This window comes from Eptesicus fuscus, chromosome 19 (genome assembly GCF_027574615.1).
Source record: "Eptesicus fuscus isolate TK198812 chromosome 19, DD_ASM_mEF_20220401, whole genome shotgun sequence".
In the NCBI taxonomy this organism is placed as follows: Eukaryota; Metazoa; Chordata; class Mammalia; order Chiroptera; family Vespertilionidae; genus Eptesicus; species Eptesicus fuscus.
This window is the reverse complement of record NC_072491.1, coordinates 33,013,769-33,037,275: the sequence shown is the minus strand read 5'-3', so window position 1 is coordinate 33,037,275 and position 23,507 is coordinate 33,013,769. Positions and strand designations below refer to the sequence as shown.

General features: G+C 41.9%; 1 protein-coding gene across 1 annotated transcript in view; it reads right to left on the bottom strand.

Moving 5' to 3' along the window:
* The window catches only part of CLVS1 (clavesin 1), a 123,393-nt gene extending 120,906 nt beyond the window's left edge, over positions 1-2,487 (bottom strand). The window contains exon 1 of the mRNA XM_008143307.3: positions 2,033-2,487. Coding sequence (XP_008141529.2) covers positions 2,033-2,487 — 455 coding nt within the window. The remainder of the gene's footprint in view (positions 1-2,032) is intronic.
* Positions 2,488-23,507: the final 21,020 nt, after the last annotated feature.

The window sequence follows — 23,507 nt, the reverse complement described above, 5'->3', positions numbered from 1 at the left end:
AGTTAGTCCTGGGTTGCCGTGGAGACCCAGCACTGACTGCTGCTGCTGCGGGTGCGGTACCCAGCACTGACTGCTGAGGGGGCTGCAGATTAGGCCCAGAGAGGGCCCAGGGAAAGAGAGGCAGGGTCTGATCTGCAGCCTCCGTGGCAGCTGTTGATCAGCCCTTGCCTCTCTCTTTCTCCCTGAGCTTCACCAGCAGCCACACCTCTCTTTCTCTCCAGACCTTCATGGGGGCTGCTGATCAGCCCCACCTCTCTGATCAGGCCCAGAGATAGGCCTGGAGACACTGAATGGCATAGAAACCAACCAATCAGATCCAAATCTGGGTGAACTGTGAGGTGCCAATGGCTGCCTAGGAGGTGGAGCTTTTGGCACTGACTGGCATAGAAACCAACCAATCAGAACCAAACCTGGGTGAAGTGCGAGGAGCCAATGGCTGCCTAGGAGGCTGAACTTTTGACGCTGACTGGCATAGAAACTGACCAATCCGAACCTAATCTGGGTGAACTGTGAAGGCAGAACCTAAAGTAGGGGCAGAAGAGGGGTTTTAAGGGCAATAGGTGTTTGGTGTAAGGTGTAAGAAAGTGGTTCAATTTTTTAATGACCAGTTTGGCTGTATAGTGCATATGGCTGGCTATCAGTCCAGATATAGGGATTATGTATTTTTGTCTGCCAAGAGCATCTCCATCTGCTGAAAAAGGCTTCCCCAACTCCCATTTAAGCAATCCTATCCTATATAATCTATCTTTATAATAAAAGGGTAATATGCTAATTAGACCAGGTCGACTGGCCACCTTCCGGATGGCCAACTTCCTTCTGGACAAAGCCATGGTGGTAGGGGCCGAAGCAGAGAGGGCAGTTGGGGGCAAGATCAGACCAGCAGGGGAGGGCCATTGGGGGTGAAATCAGGCTGGCAGGGGAGGGCAGTTAGGGGCGATCAGGCAGGCAGAGGGTTTAGGGGCAATCAGGCAGGCAGGCAGAGGCAGTTAGGGGCAATCAGGCAAGCAGGCAGGTGAGCAGTTAGGAGCCAGTGGTCCCAGATTGCGAGAGGGATGTCTGACTGCCGGTTTAGGCCCACATGGATTGGGCCTAAACCGGAAGTCGGACATCCCCCAAGGGGTTCCAGATTAGAGAGAGTGCAGGCTGGGCTGAGGGAACCCCTCCACCCTCCATGCACGAATTTTGTGCACCGGGCCACTAGTCTATATATATAAAAAGCTAATATGCAAAGTGTCCCCTCAGGAGTTTGATGAGACTGGGAGTTTGATCACTTACTATGAAGTGTGCTGACCACCAGGGGGCGGTGCAGAATGAAGGAAGGTCCTGGCCGGCAGCCAGAAGGCCCCCATCAGCCCAGATTGCTGGCTAGGCCTAGGGACCCTACCTGTGCACAAATTTCATGCACTGGGCCTCTAGAATCCTACATAATAAAAGGCTAATATGCAAATCAACCAAATGGCAGAATGACTGGTCGCTATGATGCACACTGACCACCAGGGGGCAGATGCTTAACACAGGAGTTGCCCCCTTGTGGTCAGTGCACTCCCACAGGGGGAGCGCCGCTCAGCCAGAAGCTGGGCTCACATCTGGCAAGTACAGCGGCAGTGGCAAGACCCTTTCTTACCTCCACGACAGTGCTAAGGGGTCCTGGACGCAAGCCAAGCTGAGGGACACTACCTCCATACCCCCCCCCCCCCCCCCCGTGCGTGAATGTCATGTACCAGGCCTCTAGTATATACGTAATTTACTTCAGAGAGAAGGAAGAGGGAGAGAGAGAGAGAAACATCACTGATCGGCTGCCTCCTACATGCCCCATACTGGGGATCAAGCCTGCAAACCAGGTATGTGCCCCAAATTGAACTGTGACCTCCTGGTTCATAGGTTGGCACTCAATCACTGAGCCATGCCTGCTGGGCTGGAATATATATATATATTAATGAAAGCCTACTATCTATAAAGCCATAAAGCCCCAACATGCAATGGCTATGCTTATGAACAAGAAAAAACAAGTAAAGACGCTATCTACATTTACCTACTCTGGTCCCAATTGGCTGCAAACAGCAGGAGAATCTTCCTGCCGTAGTGGTCGCGGTTTTCCAGCACTCCAGGGAACCCGTCGATGAGCGCCCTCTTAATGCCAGGGTCATCAGCCTTGAAGTTTTTGAACATGTCCAGGTTTAGCTGGCGGTACTGAAAGTACTGGGCCAGGAGTCTAAAGGCATCTGCTTGGTGAAACTTCCTGGCTCGGAGAAATCTCAGGATGAAGGCATCATCTGTGCGTAAAAATCCAATGTCAGGCCTGGTGATGATCATGTCCCTGACCTGCTGAATATCCTGATGTAAAATATCTGGGTTTTCATTCAGTTCCAGGCGAGCTTTCTCTATAGTCTCTGGACTGAGTCCAGCCTGTAAATGGGTCATCTTGGCCAAATCTCCTTTCCAAGTGTTTAAATGCTGATATTTGGGAAGAAGAGAAACTGGTCCCATTCACGTGATAGTCTGCTGAAACCCTGGCCCACTCCACAGTTGTTTTACTACCAGGCGGCCACGGAAACAGACAGAGCAAGGGTCTTCGTTCTATTCCTGGGAGACAGTAGGACATCCAGGTCCTATGTGGTGGTAGCGCTCCAAAGGAGAAGCAGAACCGAGGCCATTGCCACTGCAAAACAAGAGAAACAAAACAGAGATGATGGGCAAATGAATGGATCTGAGATAGAAAAGCAGTGCATTCTGCTTCCGGTCTGATTAGATTAGGTATCCAACGGACAAAGAGTAAATTATCTTCACAAGGGTATATTTGGCATAATTTTATTGACAAACTGAACGCATAATATGCAAGTGTTTGAAATATGTTCGGGAATTTTTCAGTTACATTGACTGGTTAACATAATAGTATGCAGTCGGATTAGTAACAGATTGCACTTTTATTAATTGCCCTGAGAGAGAGTAAGAAGAAAGATCCTTTTCTGCTACAGCATGCTTTATGGGGCTATTCACAGGCCCAGCTATGGCAGAGGAATTATGGCTGCTGAACAATTTACTGCTTCCCATTAGCCTCTTTCCTCAAATAGATGTATCTTTCAAAGAAACCCCCTCCCCTACCTTTTTTAAAGGCAGCCATTTCTATCTTAACAATAACAAGGGACTGTTAAAAGTCACCCCATCCTAATTCCAAAGGTACCTAATTACTAAAAACTGAACTAACAACAATGGGGGATGGGGAGGGAAGGGCAGCCTTATAACTGGAAGCTTGACCTTCAATAATCAAACGCAACAGCATTGGAGAAGGATGCTTCCATGTGGACATTTACAAGGGGTGTTATTATTTGTCTTTGTCAAACTTCTGCAGGGAAGGCAAAGAGACTTGAAACTCTATGTTGCCTCCCTACCTAATGCAATATCTATACGGGCTTAAACATGATTCCATTTTATATACATTGTTTGTTGCTCTGAGATATGACTTTATTCATAACAATGATTATTTTAATCATCTCAGATACATTTTTTATGATTTCTCCACTTAAATGGTATACAGAGAGGCACCCATATCTTTCTCGTTTTAAGTATAAATGTTTAAACTCAGACATCTGTTTCTTCTAACCTGGAAGCTCCAAAAATCAGAAGACATAAATGAACTTGGATTTTCCCCCTAGCATTCCTAAGACAACAGTATCTCCAAAAGGAGGCAGAATATTTACTCCCAACCTAAATATTATTGCTAATGCTTTATCATACAAAGTAATTTAAAAGCCAAAGTGATGCTTCTGCTTAATTTAGGACTAGCAGTATTTTCTTAAGCGAAATAATCAACTTACACATTTCTGCTTTATACTGCCTTTGCAAAACAGCATTTAGCTTTGTAATGTGTGGAGACAAGAAATAGAACAGATTCTTGATTCTCAATGATTTTAAGGGAAGGAAAGGAAACAGTAACAGAAAATAAAGCGATGAACTATTCCCAGGACTGGAAGAGACTCAAAATCCATCTAGTTCAATGACCACCTGATGTTAAAATTCCCTCTCTAATAGCCTCACCACACCCCTTCAAAAAGTTCCCTTGTTTGATGTTCCCCTCTTCCAATTCATCCCTACCTCACTGCAATTAATCTTGGATTGCTCTTACCAACCAATAGCCAGGATGATCACGTAATTTATTATTCAAATTTAGATGCTAGGGGGCACTAATGATAATAACGCTGGAACAATAGGTATAAACTGGGACAGTTCCAAGCAAACCAGACAGATGGTCACCCTACTAGAGAATGACCTTTCTGTTGCTATATCCAATAGACGAGTTTCAGTGCCTGCTATGAGTGACCTCTATTAGTATTTGATACTGATGACTTCATTCTTCTTGAAATTCTCCCTTCCTCCTCCTCTTTTCTCTGACTCCACAGACCCTGATTTTTCTCTTAGCCTTCTGTCCTTTCCTGCTTAGTCATCTCTGTGCTCACCACTTCAAATCAATGTGATGTTTTCCAGGCTCCTGCCCAGGGTTTGATCATTTTACCTGGATCTCTTCAGTCCATCGCTATCTCCTGATCTTCAGGCTATTCAACTGCCTACTGAACACCTCCACTTAGATGCCCCAAACTCAATGTGTTCAAAACTGAACTAATCATAGTTTCTAATTCTTAATTTGCTCTTCCACCTCCGTCCATCTCTCAGTGACTACATCATCCTCTGTACAGCTTCCCACACTAGACACCTGGGAGTCAGCTATTATTCCACCCTCTCCCTTACCACCCACTTCCAGACAATCACTTCCATATTTCTCAGATGTGACCAATGTTCCCCATCCGTTTTCACTGCCTTTGTTTGACCATGTTGCTCCTCACCTGTTTAGTACTGCAACATTCCCCCCTGTGGTACCCTTGATGCCAGCCTTGCTTTTTCCTAGTCTATTCTCTATATTACAGTTGAAATCTGCTCATGTCACTCCTTGATTGACATTGATCAATAGCTACCAATTATCCTAGGATAAAGCTATGTAACATGGTTTCTAAGACCCTTCATCATCTGGTGTCTATCGGTCATCATCTGGTGTCTATCGGTCACCATCCAATCATGCAGCACACTAAGCCACTGCAGTTTCTTCTTATTTCTGTAGGCCTTGGCAAAGATGCTCTCTCTGCCTACAGTGACTACTGGTTAACTCCCCTTTTCCCTTCAGGAGTCATCCTGGAGATCATTTTCTCCAGGAAACCCTCAATGATCTTCAGAGGTCATGAGTAGCTCCAAAGTCCCTACCACACCACATGTTACTGCCTTCTCCCTCTCTCCCTCTTTTCTCTGAACTCCTTGCAGAGAAGAGCTGGGGCTCATCCATCTGTGCATCCTCAGCACAGTGGGTGGTACAAAGAGGGTCAGCTTCATGAACAGAGCGACTTTGTTGTGTTCATTTCCTATTCTCGGTGCCTAGAACAGTGCCTGACACAGAGTAGGTGCTCAGTAAATCTATAGAGAGAATAAATGAATAAAGTATCAAAATATTATTGCAGGGAGTGAGTAAATGGTTTCCCCTTTTGTTTGGGAACATCGGGACCCAATGAGGCATTGCAGCTGACTTTTCATTTCCTCTCTCATTTATAAAGTATTTTGCTCCCTGAGAGAACTTAGCCTGGGCACATTGTCCTTCAGAGAATCACCCCTTGAAGCATCCTGGGTGATGTTCACAGTTCTAAGCCATGTTGCAAAATGCTTAGCACACAAGGCATAGTACTGGCTTGTCCCCTGCAGAAGATTTAAAGATACTGGGAGTAAGTTACTTACTTCACAGTTCAGGGGGCTCAACAATGTTTTTGAGATAAATTACTGTGGGTTCAAGGGGAGAGTTGAGGTTGCATTTTTCATGGCCCACTTGCACACATAGCTGTGCCTCCAACCTATACTATCTGAAATAAATGTGCTTCAATCTATATCTTTATACTGTGCTCAGCATAAAGATATAGTGGAAGCTTCTGGAGAGATTACCAAGCCAGGGTCACTGGGCTTCGTGCTTAAGATAAAATAGATATTTTTCAATAAAGGAAAATCCTTTATTTCAGAAGTCTGAATAGATTGCTACTTAAATAAATTCAACTGGTAATATTTAAGGCTCTAAAAATGTTATGCCATATAAGAATGTTCCCAGAATATAGCATCTTCAATTGACTATACTCTTTTGTTCATGTAGAGGACTTGGTTCTCATTTATCTTCTCTGAATTGGTCAAGCAAGTATAAAAGGATACATTATACTTGGTTATCACATGAATAGTTTTCTGTCCTGGTGGCATTAATGATAGCTATGATTTATTATTTATTATAACTGTGTTTATTATGTCCCAGGCACTTACATACTCTTCTTTAATACAGTACATTATTTAATATAGTCAACATTTTTTAGATGAGGAATCTGAGACAAAGAGAGGTTAAATGACTTTCCTAAGGTTACATAGCTACTAAGAAGCAGAAACTGGGTTTAAGCCCACGTGATCTTTCTCCAGTCCCATGCTCTTTTTACTACTAAGCTCTTCTGCCTCTTATATATAGCAGCGAGGTTCTAATATTTACTACTTACAATATTTAAGACTTATGTGACCTTCAGAAAGAACTTCCCTCTCAGAGCCACAGTCTCTTTCCCTAAAAAATCCATTCCAAATTTACCATTCTAGAAACTTACCTATGCCTAAGAGGTTAACAAGACATTCCTAGCGCCCTAACCAGTTTGGCTTAGTGGATAGAGCCTTGGCCTGCAAACTGAAGGGTCCCAGGTTCGATTCCGGTCAAGGGCATGTACCTTGGTTGCAGGCACATCCCCAGTAAGGGGTGTGCAGGAGGCAGCCAATTGATGTGTTTCTCTCACATCAATGTTTCTCTCTGTCCTTCCCTCTCTCTTCCACTCTCTCTAAAAAATCAATGGAAAAATATCCTCGGGTAAGGGTTAAAAAAAAAGTATATTAATTCAAATGAAATCTCTTTTGGTTATTTTATAATCTATTATTCTCATTTATTTCATTATCTTCAGAAACATATTAAACATAGTGAGGAACAATCAGAATAATAACCATGTCTTGTCTATAATTATGCATGTACGTAAGTATTATTTAAAAGCATTTTCTGTCAAATTTTTTCATTGTTTCAATGATCCTGCAATATGCAGAAGAAAGATAATTCCCTGGAAGATGCTGAGGATTATGTGAAATAATCTAAGCAAAAATGCTTTGGAAATGAAGAGCTCCATTTTATATTTACTGTAATATTCCTGTTTATATCATTATTTTGTTGTCTCCAGGTAGACAAAAGGATACTGAGGCCCAGAACAGCTAAGCACTTGGCTTAAAGCGGGATAATGAGCTGTTATTAAGTTGGGGGGAAATGCAAAAAATAAGTACTCATTGAGTACTTGTTATGTGCCTGGGGCTTTGAGGTTATATGATCTAATCTCTATACTAACCCTTTAAGCTAAGTTATTTAGTAGCTGAAAGGATAAAACTGAGATTTAGATAGTTTAAGTATAGCTGGAAAAACAAAGATTCCTACCCAAGCACACCTGACACAAAGCCTTGTTCTGTTCATGACCCCGCCCTGCCTCCTCTCAGAGTAGGTGCTTTGCCTACACCATCCTGGGTACCAGTGCCCTCACAATCACTTAGGCACACAGCAGGTACACACCCACACCTCACCAGTACTAGGAAAGATTATTTAAGAAATGCTATAAAATTGGCCAAATTGGAAGAGGAAAAAGTACATTGTTGTTATGACCAGAAAGAAAAAACCTATAAATATTATTTGAAATACGGGAGCATCAGTAACTAATTAACAATACTTCAAATGTTTTACTTCTGGGTGTTCTTGGTAATACAAAGAACAATTTTAAGGACACATAACTTTAAATTAATACAAATATAAAGTGATAAATTATATTCATGTTTGTTTTGTGGGCTTCTCTTATAAGAAAAAGATGAAAAATGAAACTCAGGGATAAAACTTCCCACATGAAGGTCTAGTCAGCTATTTCCAAGAGTAACTGTGAAAGTTGTTTACACATTTTAACCTATTGAAGTACGTAAACCCCATGGCTTTTCACCTTTCTGAAACCTCACTTCAAATATTTTCAAATGAATATTAATTTTTCCCTCAGGAATGCTGAAAGGAACTTTTATACTGAACAAAATAAAAATAGATGCTGCCAATACATCTAGACCAAAACTGAAAATCACAGTGACCAAAAATATTTCTTTTTCAAGTACAGCTCTATTTGAAATCTTTCCTGAAAAATGACATGTTCTCTTACTGCCAGTGGTGCCTACGTGTAATTCATAGAAGTTGGTTAATTACAACATTCTTTAGTGCTGACCAGAAAGGATTCTTTTTTCCACATGGCGAATTTGAGATTGACCATTAGGGCTTGTAGGACTTCTCTGCATAAGTGCTGGCAAAGGGACATAAGCCCCGTGTGTAACAAATTGGCCCCCAATCCATTGACTTTCTGTCTACCATTAGTCAACTTGTAGATATGAACTATCTGTACTGGGGCGGGGAGAGTAGACTGGAAAGATAAAGGGGAGACCTTCAATCATCTGCAAGTGTAAAGGAACCAGAATTTAGCCCCTGGCTTACAGCCAACTTTCCATCACCTTTAGCTCAGTACTTAGGCTTACCCTTGCTATATAAATATTCATTGTGTGGACTCCCTGGGAACCCTTTAAAATAGTAAGTAAACACAGAGTCATCTGCTCCCAGTTGTTCTTGTTCTTAACAAAGATAAAAAGTAAATTGAAATGAGTTTCATCAGAGTAGAGACTCTGAGAACTTCTACCCAAAATAGGTGCCAGATCAGAATTAGAATATACTGGGACTCAGATAAAGGAGACCTATTTGGCAGAGGAATTCTAGTGTCCTCAGTTCTAGAACAATCTATAAAACTTCTATTCTTTTCATTTGCTTTGGGACAGATGATGCAAAGACAACTTGTAAGGAAGGTGTGGGTTTGTCTGCTGCCTCACCATATTAGGTAGAAAAGTTTTCATTTAAAGAAGTCTTCAGACCGGAATATATTTTATGTCATTAAATCATCCTCATAAGAAGTCATTGGAAGTCAATGTCCCAATTTTAAAAACACATTAATTGTGCTTCTTGGAAGTAGCACTTGAAGGAGAAAATGGGAAAACATGCAGAAGAATAAACTCTTTTTGAGGAAGAGGATCCAAAGGACTATAAGAAAGGCAGGGATTACCCAAAGGTGGCTACTAAGTCCACCTGTCCCCTTTCCCACTGTTTTTCCCGGCACAGCTATGAGACTCTTCTTCTGGATATGATTGGGCAGATAACAGCAGCAGGTATCCGAGTTAAGAAAACTGCCTGGTGAAAAAGGAGATGCAGCAGGATGTGTATGGGTGAGGTGGGAGGAAATGGGCTGTTTGTATAACTTGCCCCCAACCAGAGCTATGATTTCTGAGGTCTTATTGCCTCAGAAATTGGAATGGCTTTTGTTTTGTTTTAGTGTGAGTGCCATTATTTAATAAGACATGAGGTGGGAATGTTAGAAAAGAAGAAAACTGTTCTTTGTCTTTGCTTCTGAAAGTATGGTCTGTGGATCAGCAGTGTCAGAAGCACCTAGGAGCTTGTTAGGAGTACAGACCGTCAGGACCCACTCAGACCTGCTGAACAGGTAGCAGAATCTCCAAGCAATGTGTGTGCATGTTAATGTTTGGGAAGCAACGGTCTAAAGAGTTTGATGAACCAAGGGGTTGAGAAGGTAAGTTAATTGCCCCTGAGGTTAGCGCTTACACTCTCTATGGACAACAGTGCTACTATCCAAGAAGAGAATAAAAACACCCCAATATACTCATTCCTTTTGGAGTCCTGGCATTCATAATAGCTTCTCAGATCACCCCATTAATTGTTTACACAGCCAACTTTCCATCACCTTTAGCTCAGTACTTAGGCTTACCCTTGCTATGTAAATACCCTTGCATGCTCTATAGTCTATCAACCAATAGCAATGAAGAAAGGAAGGATGGAGGAAGCAAGAGAAGGTGACAGAGAGGAAGGGAGGAGTGAAGGAGGAAATGAAAAGAGAGACTAATCTCTTTTGTTTATTGTATTTTATTTTTGACCATACATCAGCCTAGAGTCCTTTTATTAATAGAGTCTGTGATTTGAACCCCTAACTGCCACTCCTCACTGCCATTCATTCCCACGACTTCTCTTCTATTGCCTCCAAAAGCACCAAATAATGAACACTGAATATACTATGTACTTGGCACATAGAAAAGTGCGGACCTTTACATGAGACATTTGAGCAATAACAAAAGGTGAACTGATGCAATGTTGTTTTAAGGAGAAGAGATGGAGAAGGTGTCTGTACAATATCTAAGAATTGGAGATTTGGCTTAAGGGGTCCAGCAAACAAGAGTTGATCATCTCAAATACAATGGGGAAATCCCTGATGGCTCAGAAGTCAGGAAGAAGAAAATCTCATGGGAAATTAGCCTCCCACACAGAAAACTTCCTCTGTCTCATGAAAACACAGCCAGAGAAGCTATAAGAAAGGCCTATGGGAGGTAGCAGAGGTAGTGAAGAATAATGAACTTATTACCTGAATAAATGAAAGTTTTTATTGAGAGGAGAGTGACCAGTTCATTTCCACATCCACGAAGAATCAAACCAAAGACAAACTACTCTTAAGTAAAAATTAAGCACAGTTTCCCTAGAGAGGTATAACACTTGGGGCTGATGTTAGGAGTTGTAGACTCATAGTAACTCACACTGCATAGTCTCCTGAGACAAATTCATTCCAGTGAGATATGGATAAAATGAACCATAACTAAAATAATTAAAAATTTTTAATTATTTGAGGGAAAGGTTGGAATGGGGGAAAAGATCTTTCTTGGCAATGTAGGGGGCTCTTTCTGGGCTAATTGCATGTGGCCAACCCTCATGTTTTGCATACCCATTCTGCTGTGTTAACTTCTCTGTCTAAGCCACTGTGTAACAGGAGAGCAGAGAAGATCCAAGTCTGCCTGCATCCATTTACTAAGGATGGCTGTGCTATGAGGCTTTGTGTCAAGTCGTGAATAGACTTCTTAGGGTCAATAAGATGTCCCTTTGGAAAGCTCGCAGAAATAAGCAGACACCACCTGTTCTGAAGAGTTATGATCCCCCCTTTGGGAAATGAAGGACCTTCCAGCTTTATGCTCCATGATTCTCAAGGCGTGTGCCCCTCTGTGAGCATGTCTATAAAGGTGTATGATGCCCCTCTGTTGAAAAAAATCTTTCCTGCTCATCTGTAAATCCACTATGAAGATGAGGAGGTTCTATTATTGAAGCCATGAAAAGGGTAAAATAGCCCTTAATAGAAAAAATAAAAATAAAAAGGAAGCCAGGGTGGCAGCACTGTATAAAAATGAATAAGCTCAGCATATTTCAGTCAGAGAAAGGCTCTGCCTCTGAGACAGATGCCTGCAAATCACCAAAGCAGCACTGTTTTGAAATTTCCCAGCCTCGGGAAATGGTATGAAGCCCAGGAAGATGGTGCATTGGAGGCCTCCGTCTCTGGTTCGCAGGAACTAGAACTGGCAATGTGTATACCTTTAACAGTTGCCTGGGCTGACCCATTCTGTGAATACAGATATGTGAGTTTTAAGACTCTTGTTGGTTGGGGACTTACGAGATCCTATTTACTGTGGATACTACTAATATAAGGACAGTAACTGTACATAGATGACTGAATTTTCTTCTCTAAAATCAATATCATCTCATGTTTTCACTCGTTTTCTTGGTTTGGGTTTAAAATTGAGTGAACGTTAGAGGCAGGTAGAATCATGCCAATGTTTAGTAGTAAGTAACTTTTTGACATTCAAGAAGAATATTTGGTGTGAATTTTTTCTCAGAACTTCTGCCAGAATATACTTGTTTGTGACTATTCTTTATTTTTGACATTGCCTCTAATGAGGAGCAAGCTGATTTCGACAAAAACTGTTTTATTGCCTCTTTTTCTAAAGGCAGGAGAAATGCACAAGGGGAGTTTTTAAATGAGCCTTTTCTGTGCTCTGGTTTAAACTTTGTTGTTACATGTGAGCTGACATTATCTTTGTATGAAAATTTGATCCGTCTCATTTTTAATTAAGATGTTGATTTTATGGAAAAAATTGCAAACCACCCCCCCTCAGTACTTTGCAATTCAATCATAATAGATTATATGGGAACCCACCAAAATATTTTTATTTATGACAGGAGCTGGTACTTTTCTGATGTTTGTTAGCTCTTAATAAACAGAGGATCCTGGCTCAATTATAGAGGTGCTATAACTTGGGCTTGGATCTTCAAGATATGTGAAAGCTGTTCTAACTTCCCTCCAGCTGAGATAGAAAATGATAGCTCTCTAAAAGCAGAGCCTGATGGAACAGTTACATAAAATGTCTTTTCAATTTTTGCACTCTATTACCCTTTAGTATTATAGGAAAATGGTGTTATTGCCGATTACTGAGAGAACACGCAAAAAAAATCTCTCCTTCCAAATCTGAGTCAGTCCTTGCCTAGTGATGAACAAAGCCAGGCCATCTGCTCTGAATATCATTACTACTTGGCCGTTTGGGCAAGGGATCGATCTTCTCTGCTTCCAAGAGAGGTCTAAGATCGGAAATTTGAAAAATGAAATAAGTCGACAGGAAGAGACGTTGGAACAAACATCACTTTCCAATGAGAGCCGCATTTGTGAGCTTATGATCATCACCATCATTTTTAATTTTCACTCTGGCCACAGAGTTCACCTTTTGGGGTTTCCATTTTACAAACCATTTCAGAAAAAGAAAAAAAAAAAACACACACAACACACAAAAAAACTTAATTTCCGAGTTTCTGCAATAAACGCTTAGGCAGGAAAACGGGAGTGTGGGTGAATATGAGTCATCAGTCACCCCCACCCTGCTTCCTGGCGGTTCTCCATTGGGAAGCCAGACCACGGGTGGAGTTTACATGTCTGTTTTACCGGAATAACACGATGCCCCAGGCCATGTTCATTTCCTGAATTAAACAGTCCCTAATCTGCTGAAAGGCAGCTCGCTAACTGCTGGTGTCTGGCAAGTGCCCCATCTGTCCCCCTGCCCGGGGTCCCTCTCTCTCTCTCTGGTCTCCACTTTTCCTTTCTCCCAAGCAGGCGCCTCTCTTTGTTTTCAGAGGTGACGTCCACCTGAACTTTCCTTCCCCTGCCTGAAAACTTGGGCTCTTTTCCTCTACCCTGCGGACCTCGGGCTTTGTCTAAGGGACCAGACACACAGTTGTGTGGACTGTAGTTTCGGCGCTGGTGATGGTGGCGATCATGAAGGCGATGGTGGAGATGGGGGTGCTGATGGTGTGAGGGGGTGCAGGCTGAGCGGGCGCGGGGAGGAGGAGGATGGACGCGGGAGGCTGGGGAGAACAGGGTGCGGGAGGGAGAGAGGGATTGCAGATGGGAGCTGTCCGCGCACCGAAGTGCTGAAACGCCGCAGCCATGGCATCGCAAGAGTGGGAGGAAAGGCGGGGAGGCGCTGCGAATACAGAAGGGAGAAAAAAAGGCAAGAAATACCTTCACACGGCCGCCCAGCCTGGCTTTGGGAATGTGTTTCTGCAGGTGTCCTCGCTGCTGAGCTGAGTAGGTGAGATCCCCTATGCTGGCAGGTTCGGGCTCAGATTTCTCTAGAAAGCTGTGAATGAGAGCCCGGCTTCACTGGGCTGTGATTTTGGTAGGAGGCGTGTGTGTGCGCGCTGGAGACTCTATCCTTCTATACCGAGCCTGGCTTTCCCCTGGGTCCTAAATGCCTCCGCTCCATTTCTCTCCCCAGGTCCGTCAAGACAATACTAAGAATTATTGTAATTTTGCCACAGCTGGGACAAAAAAGTCCCAAGAACCATTACACACAACCCCCTAATCCCAAAAACAGAATCTTTCCATCAGATTAATGCAACTTCTGAAACAGATCAGAGGTATGTGTGTGTGTGTTGTGTGGGGGGGGGGGGTAAATATCACAGACCTATGGGGGAAAGAATAGATTATTTTACTAACAAATGTGGTAAAAAAAAAAAAATGAACGATTTGGAAAAGACTCAAATTAAAGCCTTCTCGCACCATAATTAATCCCACATAGATTAAAAGGCTAGATATAAGTTAAATTATTTTTAAAAACTAGAACATAAGAAATATTTTACTGATCTTAGGATAGAAAAGGTTTTTAAAGCACAATAGGAATAGAAGCAACCACAAAGAAAATAGATCAATAGTTTGAATGCATAAAAATCCTTTTGAAAGCAAAAATATCATAAAAGCATAAATATAAATACTACTTGGAAAAACTGCAGCAAATATATGTTTCACACATGAAATACCTCATATATCAAAAGAAAAGCACTAATGGCTTAAAAGGAAAAGAGAAGGAAAAACAAATGACAAGTACTTCACTAAAGAAAGGTGAATGCATAACAATAATATTTTTAAAAATCAACACCACAAGTAAACAAAGATATGTAATTTAAAATAGCACTGAGGTGTAGTTTTATCTAAGTTCTACATCTACTTATTTTCTCATATTATGTGATAATAGTGAGAAAGTGCAAGCTTTCTGTAAGTCTATTTCACAATATATATCAAGTGTCATAAAATGTACAAACATTTAGACCTAATAATTTCACTTTATGCACCTTATGCTGAAGATATAGTCAGCTATGCAGATAAATATTTATGTACATAAATTAAATTCATGATCATTGAAATTGTTGAAAACAATGAAAGCACTACAATTCTTGTATATAGTCTGTAATATTGGCAACTATTAAAAACATATTTTGAAGACTATTAAAAACAAAGAAAAATGCTCACAAAATGGTAAGTGAAGAAAATCAAGATACCAAAGACAGTACTCTCTCCCTATTGTCAAATTGGTAAGATTGTAGGATGGCAGGATGAAATTATAGGTAAATTTGCTTTTTATCAACTTGGACAACTTGATTTTCTTCTTTGTATTTATATAAAGCAGGGGTCCTCAAATTTTTTAAACAGGGGGTCAGTTCACTGTCCCTCATACCGTTGGAGGGCCGGACTATAGTTTAAAAAAAAGCTATGAACAAATTCCTATGCACACTGCACATATCTTATTTTGAAGTAAAAAAACAAAACGGCAAAAACACCCGCATGTGGCCCCGCGGGCCGTAGTTTGAGGACGCCTGATAAAGTTTCCATATTTACTAGAAGAAGAAAACTTATGAAGTATTTTAAAACAATCTTTTTATTACATATTTTATAGACTTTAAAGTTGTCAGAATTCTTCCAATGCTGGTGTAGCATTACATATTTACTTGCCTGTTTATTCACTTTCTCTCTCTCTCTAATAGAATGTAAGCACCCTGTGGTAGAAATGTTTCTGTTTTGCTCACTACTGCCTCTCAAGCACCTTGAGAGGAGTTAAATAAATATTTGTTGAGTAGAAAAATAAATTAATGGATGGATGACATAACCCTCTCACATACAAATATAATTTTAAATATTTTATAAAACTATGAATTTCTTATAGAATTGTTACTCAAAATGTCAAGGTACAACAAAATAATCTGAATTTACCACTGAGTTTTGATTACATATAAACTCAATTAAAGGGACCTCTTCAATGGTATAGTTAATCATGACTTGCAGTGGCATCAGGTATAAATTTTTTAAAACAAAAATATTCTTCAATTAATTTCCACTCTAATATTCCTCATTTCTTCTTGATCCTGATCTTTTTAAAAACTTTGACTTTCCTTTTTTCTGAGATGTTAATGCTAATTATCCTATTTCTCTTCATCCTTTCCTCTATTCTATAAACATAAACCAAGAGCAAGACCTAAGTGATCCATAAGCTGATGATTTAAAAATCCTTTTTCAAAATTTAAAATAAACTTGGATAACTTTGCCCAGATGGTGTTCCCTTTCAGTTTTTATTCACTATTAATTGTGACTTTTGAATGTCATCAGTGATAACCTAGCCAAGTTTTATTTGTATTTTCTAAGCTGAGGTAGAAAAAAACATACATTATATCTATATACACATATATGTAGCTATGTATAAATAACTATGCTTATATATGTGTATATATGTGTGTGTATATATATATGTGTGTGTGTGTGTGTGTGTGTGTATATATATATATATATATATTCTCCTTCCTCAGAACTCTTTATAGTGGAAAACTATTTCCACCTATATGAGGCTGAGACATAAACCCAGACTGCTCTTCCTTGATCATGTGATAGGACTCACCTAATATAATTACAAAAGGCACTGGCTGCCAAAATACAGTCATATATTCTAAAAGTTTTACAAGCAGTTTTTAAATTTACTCATACCAATTAGAGTGAAAAATTAGTTTAAAAAAGTCACTTTTATTGATGATTAGAACAGAGATGCTCAATATGTTAAAATATTTACTTTTTCCTAAAGTGCCAATGGAAGTGTATCATTTCTCTTTATGTTCATGAGCATGTGCCCTGTGTTGTGATAATATTTACCTTTCTATACAGTTTAAAATTCCTGTGTAAGAACTATGTCCCTTTTCTGAGTACATGTGTCTTCACTGTGCTGAGTCGGTTCTTTTGTTTCCCGGGACCTAGATTGTCTTTGCTTAAAGCTTTGGCCTTTAAACTATAAACCAGAGACTTCCGGATGGATTTCTTTTCTTAATCACTCTGATTGACATTGTGCTGATACTCTGCACAATCCACTCAACCTCCACCTCAGCTCCTCACGCTACAGCTGCCTATGTATTTGTTCTTAGGATTCCTCCAGGTACCCCTTTGTGTATAAGCAGCCAAAGCCAAGGGTTAAATGACAACAAGCTGAAGACATCTGGGAGTGGTCAAGACAGAGAAAGACTGAGTAATTCAGAGGTTCAGTTTTCACCTAATATAACCTACTTTTTTAAAAAAGCTTGCTTACCCACATAAGCTTTTGAGGAAATAAATGCTGGAATTTATAAATGTTTCACCATGTGGTTGTGTGGTTTCTTGAGTGCATATTGCTACTCAAAGAACTGGATGTTTGCTGTGACCCAAGTAAAACAGAAATTGAAAACTCAATCTCAACCAAGAGCATATTCTACACTTTTCATTTTATATTTGGCCAAGGAATATAATGGGGAGGAAAAGCAAGAACTTCTCAGAGTCGGTGCCACGGGTCTTGGAGGACAAAGGAATAGGAAGCTTTTCCCAGAGACTAGAGTGAGGCCTTAACCAAAAAAACAAACAGACAAACAAACAAACAAAAAACCACACACACACACAAAAAAAAAAACACGAACACAAACACAAACAGACAAAAAACAACAACAAAATCCTCTTACCCCCACTGTAGGAGAGATTCAGGGAGCCAAAGTCACCATTGCTCCATCATTGATGTGGCAGGTCAGGTGTTTCTCCCAGCTTGGAACTGGATGGTATCAATACACCTCACATTCTATTTATTCAAGTTACCACATTTAGAGTTGCACCATTAAGTTGGAATTACCCTAAATTGCCATATTCTACTATGTCCTGGGCAAGGGTAGCTATATGCTTAGTAAAGTAACCCATTTCCTTTGGAGTGACATAAAAAAGTGTAAGGTCAAATTAAGTTCACATCTAGCCAATTTCCCATTTAGGGTGGGTGTATACAATATATATATACTAGAGGCCTGGTGCAGAAATTCGTGCACTGGGGAGGGTGTCCCTCAGCCCAGCTTGCACCCTCTCTAATATGGGACCCCTCGGGGGATGTCCAACTGCAGGTTTAGGCCCGATTCCTGTGAAATCGGGCCTAATCCTGCAGTTGGACATCCCTCTCACAATCCAGGACCACTGGCTCCTAACCGCTCACCTACCTGCCTGATTGCCTCCTAACTGCTCCTCTGCAGGCCTGATTGCTCCCAAATACCCTCCCCTGCTGGCCTGATCACCCCCAAGGCTTTTATTAGTATAGATATGACCCTGCACAGAAAATTTTACTAACCCTGCTTTACAATAAGGGCTTGACGATTGAATCATTAGGACCAGACACCAAGATTTCCTTTCTTTGAATAGTGGAGGGAATACTTATCTTGTCTTTAAGTTGCCCAGAAATTAAAATGAGATAATGACTTAGAAAAGTATAAAAGCACCATATAAAGACAACTGTCTTTTTAATGAAGTGGCAAAATGAAAAACTTTTTATTCTCCCCTTCCTTCCTTTACAGCTTTTATTTAAACTTTGAAATTTATAAAAATTTCACTCCAATTTTCATTTCTTTACATTCAACATTGTTTTGTATTGGTTTCAGGTTTTATATTAGTTACAGAATAGTGGTTAGACAATCATATACTTTACAAAGTGTTCCCCGATATTTCTAGTACCCACCTGGCATCATACCATCATTACAACACTACTGACTATATTCCCTATTTAAGTGACAATGGGTTTACAGGTTCCTTTCAGTCTTTCTTTTGTGTTTCTTGTCCTTCCTTTTCTTTCTCACTTCTTCCCTCATTTTCTTTATATAGTATCTCAATTGGCCATCAAAGCTCAGTGAAGGCACTGGGACACGCTTCATCCATTTTACAGACCAGGAAACTGAGGCCAATTCCAGTTGGCTGTGGAACTTGACTCAGCACACAGGAAGCCCTCAGAGCCATGCTCTTTGCGCTTCCTAAGGGGCAGCGGCCCAGCAAACAGAACAAACCTTCCAGTCAGGCTTCCCAGCCTCTTTCTCAAGCACCTCTTCATTGCGGATGCTCCACATTCTTTCCTCTCCCCCCATTCTTTACTGCCCCCCCTTCTCCGAAGCAGGTGGAAGGCTTCCCACTCACTGCCTAGGCATGCTCTGCTATGGGGCAGGGTGTTGCGACCTTGCTTTTGGGTCAAGGCAGGAGCAGTAGTCACTGCCTCTGAAGTGTGAAGGCCGCCTGAGCGAGGCCCATTAGCACTGGGAGCTTCTCTGAATCATGTCAGTCAGTCCAGTACCCTGCAGTGCAGCACCCCTTCACTGAGGTGGCTCCACCCCTTAACCCCTGCCTCAGGGGTGAGGGTCCTTGCCCCTCTGCCAGGAGTCCTTCCATGCCCCTTGATCCCTGGCTGGGCCCACCCACGTCTTGGGGGCACTGCAGAACCTCTGTCTCTCTGCAAATGAGGCAGATCCCTGCCCTAGGTCTCCACAAAGCTATGAATCTGTGGCCAGAGGCCTGGTCTGGGTCTCAGCAACCACATGCCTGCAATGTTCCCAGGGGCCCCCGGGAGGGGCTGGGTGAGTCCTGCCACACACCCCCAGGGTGGCGATCTCCCCAGCGACCCCTGGGGAGTGCCTGGCTGGGCCCGGCCACACCCCCCCAGGGTGGCGATCGCCCCCGGGACCCCCCGGGAGCGGCTGGCTGGGCCTGGCCACACCCCCCCCAGGGTGGTGATCACCCCGGGGACCCCGGGAGCAACTGGCTAGGCCCGGCGACGCCCCCCCAGGGTGGGAGCGGCTGGCTCGGCCCGGCCACGCCCCCCTAGGGTGGCGATCGCCCCGGGACCCCCGGGGAGCAGCTGGCTGGTCCCGGCCACGCCCCCCCAGGTTGGTGATCTCCCCGGGACCCCCAGGGAGCGGCTGGCTGGGCCCAGCCACGCCCCCCCAGGGTGGCGATCGCCCCAGGGACCCCCGGAACTAAGAGGATTGGGCGCCGCCATCTTGGTCTTCTCAACGGCCGGATAGGCCACCCGGAGTCCCGCCCCCAGCCTCTCACAGGCCCAATCATGGGTTTAGTGGAGGTGCGGTCAATTTGCATGTTTCTCTATTATAAGGTAGGATCATCTCCTTAGGGGTTGCAAGGGTTTTCAGTTCACTTCATTTTCATAGGAGATTGGGGGTCCACGGGTTATTTCAGTTATCTAAGGCTCACAGGCTTTTTACTCCAAGGTCATAATTCCCTTGGAAGTATAATTCTCTGAAGTCTGTAGAGGAGTATTGTCTATCTGAAAATCAGTTTCATTTTTCAGTAGTCACACTATACTTTTTTGGAAACATAGACCTTGGATCTACTATATTTATTTGTGTGTGTTTTTTATACCCAAATTTTTCTCAATATATTTGAGCCTCTCTGGAGTAGTAAGTGGTAAAGCCACATTCTTCATCTGATTTTTCCTTCCATAAATTTTAAACCAGTGAGAAGTTTAAGTAACCATGAAGGTCACATCCTTAATCTGATTCTTGCCAAAAATATTTGGCTTTAGTGAACTTTTTCTCCAATGCTTTCCTAATTTTATCTGTTTCTTTGGGAGCAAAAATGAATTGGATAGTCAAACATGACAAGGTCTTGGATTCTTGGAAGTCTCTATTTTCTTTTATTTCTACTTATGAAATCACTCATCTCTTTCTTTTCTCTTTACTATTTTGAAAAATGCATCAAATAATAACCTAGACATCCTACTAACACTTTGTTTTTCACACACTTCCCCCCAGAGATGTGAAATCCTTATGTATACGATCTAATTCCTAAGTTATCATAAGTGACTATTTTACCAAGTATTTTACCACTGTATAACATGGAAGTGTTATCTTTCCTACTTTAGATAACAGTCTCCTAAACACATGTTCCAACCATTAAGTCAGCACTACACAATTTATTTTTTAATACAGCACTTCATGTCCAGGAGATAATAGGTTATGCTTCAATAATAAATAAACCCAAAGTTCTAAAAGGCTTAATACAGCAACGTTTTATTTCTCGTGCTGGAGGTTCAGTGCCAATTGGCAGGGAGACAGGGTGCAGGAGAGATGGAAGGCCTCTGCTCCACAAAGTCAGACTTAGGGAAGTGCTATCATATGGAAAGCCATGTGACAGGGGAACGGATACATGAGAACTCACACTTACTCTTCTTTCTGCCACATGAAAGTGCTACACATGATATATTTCCATTGAGTTGCATTTTTATAGAACCACCATCTGATTGGCTCCTTTAGTTGTTATCAAATAAGGAGTGTCCTCTCAGATAAACTCTTTCATAGGCAGCATGATAGGCTGTCTTATTGCAAGTTGTCTTTTGCTCAGGACCAGCCCTGCTCTAATTGGTTGTGACCAAAGCGATGTGGGAGTAACATAGTTGTAGTGGACAACCAATAGACACTTTTCTCTAAAGGGAACATGAGAAATGTTCAGAACTTCATGGCTTGTTGGTCATTTGTTGCTGCATGTTCATAAACATCTTTGCAGGTATTACTTTAAAATATGTGATATTTGTTAATGCATGTATTTAATGATCTTACTATGTTCACTTATTTTTTTCTATTTTAACATAAAACACATCCTATCTAATAAAAGAGTAATATGCAAATTGACTGTACCTCTGCTACCCCACAAGCCACACCCACCAGCCAATCAGGAGCGAGTATGCAAATTAACCCAACCAAGATGGCTGCAGCCACAGAGAGAGCAGGAGGCTTGAGTTGCCCCCAACGATGGAGGAAGCCAAGCTTCCTGCACACTCTGGCCTGCTGTGGACTCCACTCAAGGGTACAAAGTTTCAGTTATAGAAGATAAATAAATCCCAACAAAAATGGCTGCGGCCACGGAGCAAGCAGGAGGCTTGGCTCCGCTCAAGGCTACAAAATTTCAGTTATAGAAGATAAATAAATCTCAGATACCAGGGCCTCCGCTTGGGTCGCTGGGGGGTGTGGCCAGCCTGCAAACCACCACAGGCCCCTTGCCCAGGCCACCCCATGCCCCAAGGGAACCCCCACACTGATCTGGGACATCCTTCAGGGCAAACCAGCTGTCCCCCACCCCTGCACCAGGCCTCTATTTTATCTAATCCTATCTAATAAAAGAATGATATGCAAATTGACTGTGACTCCAACATACAAGATGGCTGCCCCCATGTGGACACAAGATGGCCGCCAAAAGATGGCCAGAAGGGGAGGGCAGTTGGGAGGGACCAGGCCAGCAAGGGAGGGCAGTTGAGGGTGATCAAGCCTGCAGGGGAGGGCAGTTAGGGGTGACCAGGATGGCAGAGGAGGGAAGTTTGGGGGCAACCGGGCCTGCAGGGAAGGGAAGTTGGGGGGGTTACCCAGGCCTGCAGGGGAGAGCAGTTGGGGGGGACCAGGCCTGCAGGCGAGGGCAGTTAGGGGCAAACAGGCTGGCAGGGGAGCAGTTAGGCATCAATCAGGCTGGCAGGGGAGTGGTTAGGGGGTGATCAGGCTGGCAGGCAGAAGCGGTTAGGGGCAATCAGGAAGGCAGGCAGGCAAGCAGTTGGGAGCCAGCAGTCCTGGATTGTGGAAGGGATGTCCGACTGCCTGTTTAGGCCCGATCCCGGTATGATCGGGCCTAAATGGACAGTTGGACATCCCTCGAGGGGTCCCAGATTGGAGAGGGTGCAGGCTGGGCTGAGGGACAAACACCCCCGTGCACGAATTTCATGCACTGGGCCTCTAGTTTTAATATAAAATTCATGATGAAATAGCTATTCAATGCCAAATGTCAACAGTATGATTTTAAAAATTGGATTTGTCAGAAATTGGACATTATTTTGAATTCTAAAAGAAAAAGTCTAACAAAAGGAATAAACTTTAGCAAGTGTGTATTTAATTAGGTTTGTTACTTATTTAAATATATTTAAAGTATTTATTTAATTTAAAATTAATTCTTTTTTCCCTGTGCTTTGAATAATATGATTAATAATGTGTACAGAAAATAATTATGCTGAGTTTTTGTCCTATTTAAAATAGGCCTTTTAAAATTCACTCTTGTCTTCTACACATGCAATTTTATGCTTCCATGAAAAATATTATCATGTTAGATGAGGCCTCATTTCTTCTAATGAAAATTAATTAATTTTAAAGTTATCAGTATTATTTCTGAAATTCATATTAATCTTACTAAAAATTTTATTAAGACTCTGAACCTAGGTAAACTAGCTACTAGGTTTTGTATTCAACATGTTTAATTTATATTATATACATATATTCCATAAATAATCAACTAATCAAACATCCAATTGACATGTATATCTTATTTGACTGAATTCATATTTACATTAATGAGTCAGTTAATATCACAAAAATATAGTTCTAGTCCCCTAATGCTTTCAGTGAATATCATAATAGGGGATCAGAGGAGAGTATGATTTGGGAAACAGGTGCTACAAATGGGCTCTAAATGGACTCTAGGCACTGTGAGTTCAACTGCAAAATTGGATACATGTGGAATTATTTTTGCAGATATTTTCAGCAACTACAAGAGTTTGGTTTCTAAGTCTACAACTTGCAAGTCCTTTCTCTGGGAGATTATTGGAAAAAAAGAGAACTGGGAATAGGAGAAAGGTAAAGCAAAAGGTAGAGAGATGAGAAAGCTAAGGTACCGCTGTGCCAAGAGTTGCCAAGCTGGAACTAGGATGCAGAAGAGGAGCTGGCTTTGAGCAAGGACGTTAGCATGAAGTCAAAACAGACAGAGCTTCATGTTAGGAGGCGGGAGATTGGGGTTAGAAAATACAATTCATATTTTCTCAAGCCCCAAGTTTTTTCCATTCCAAATATA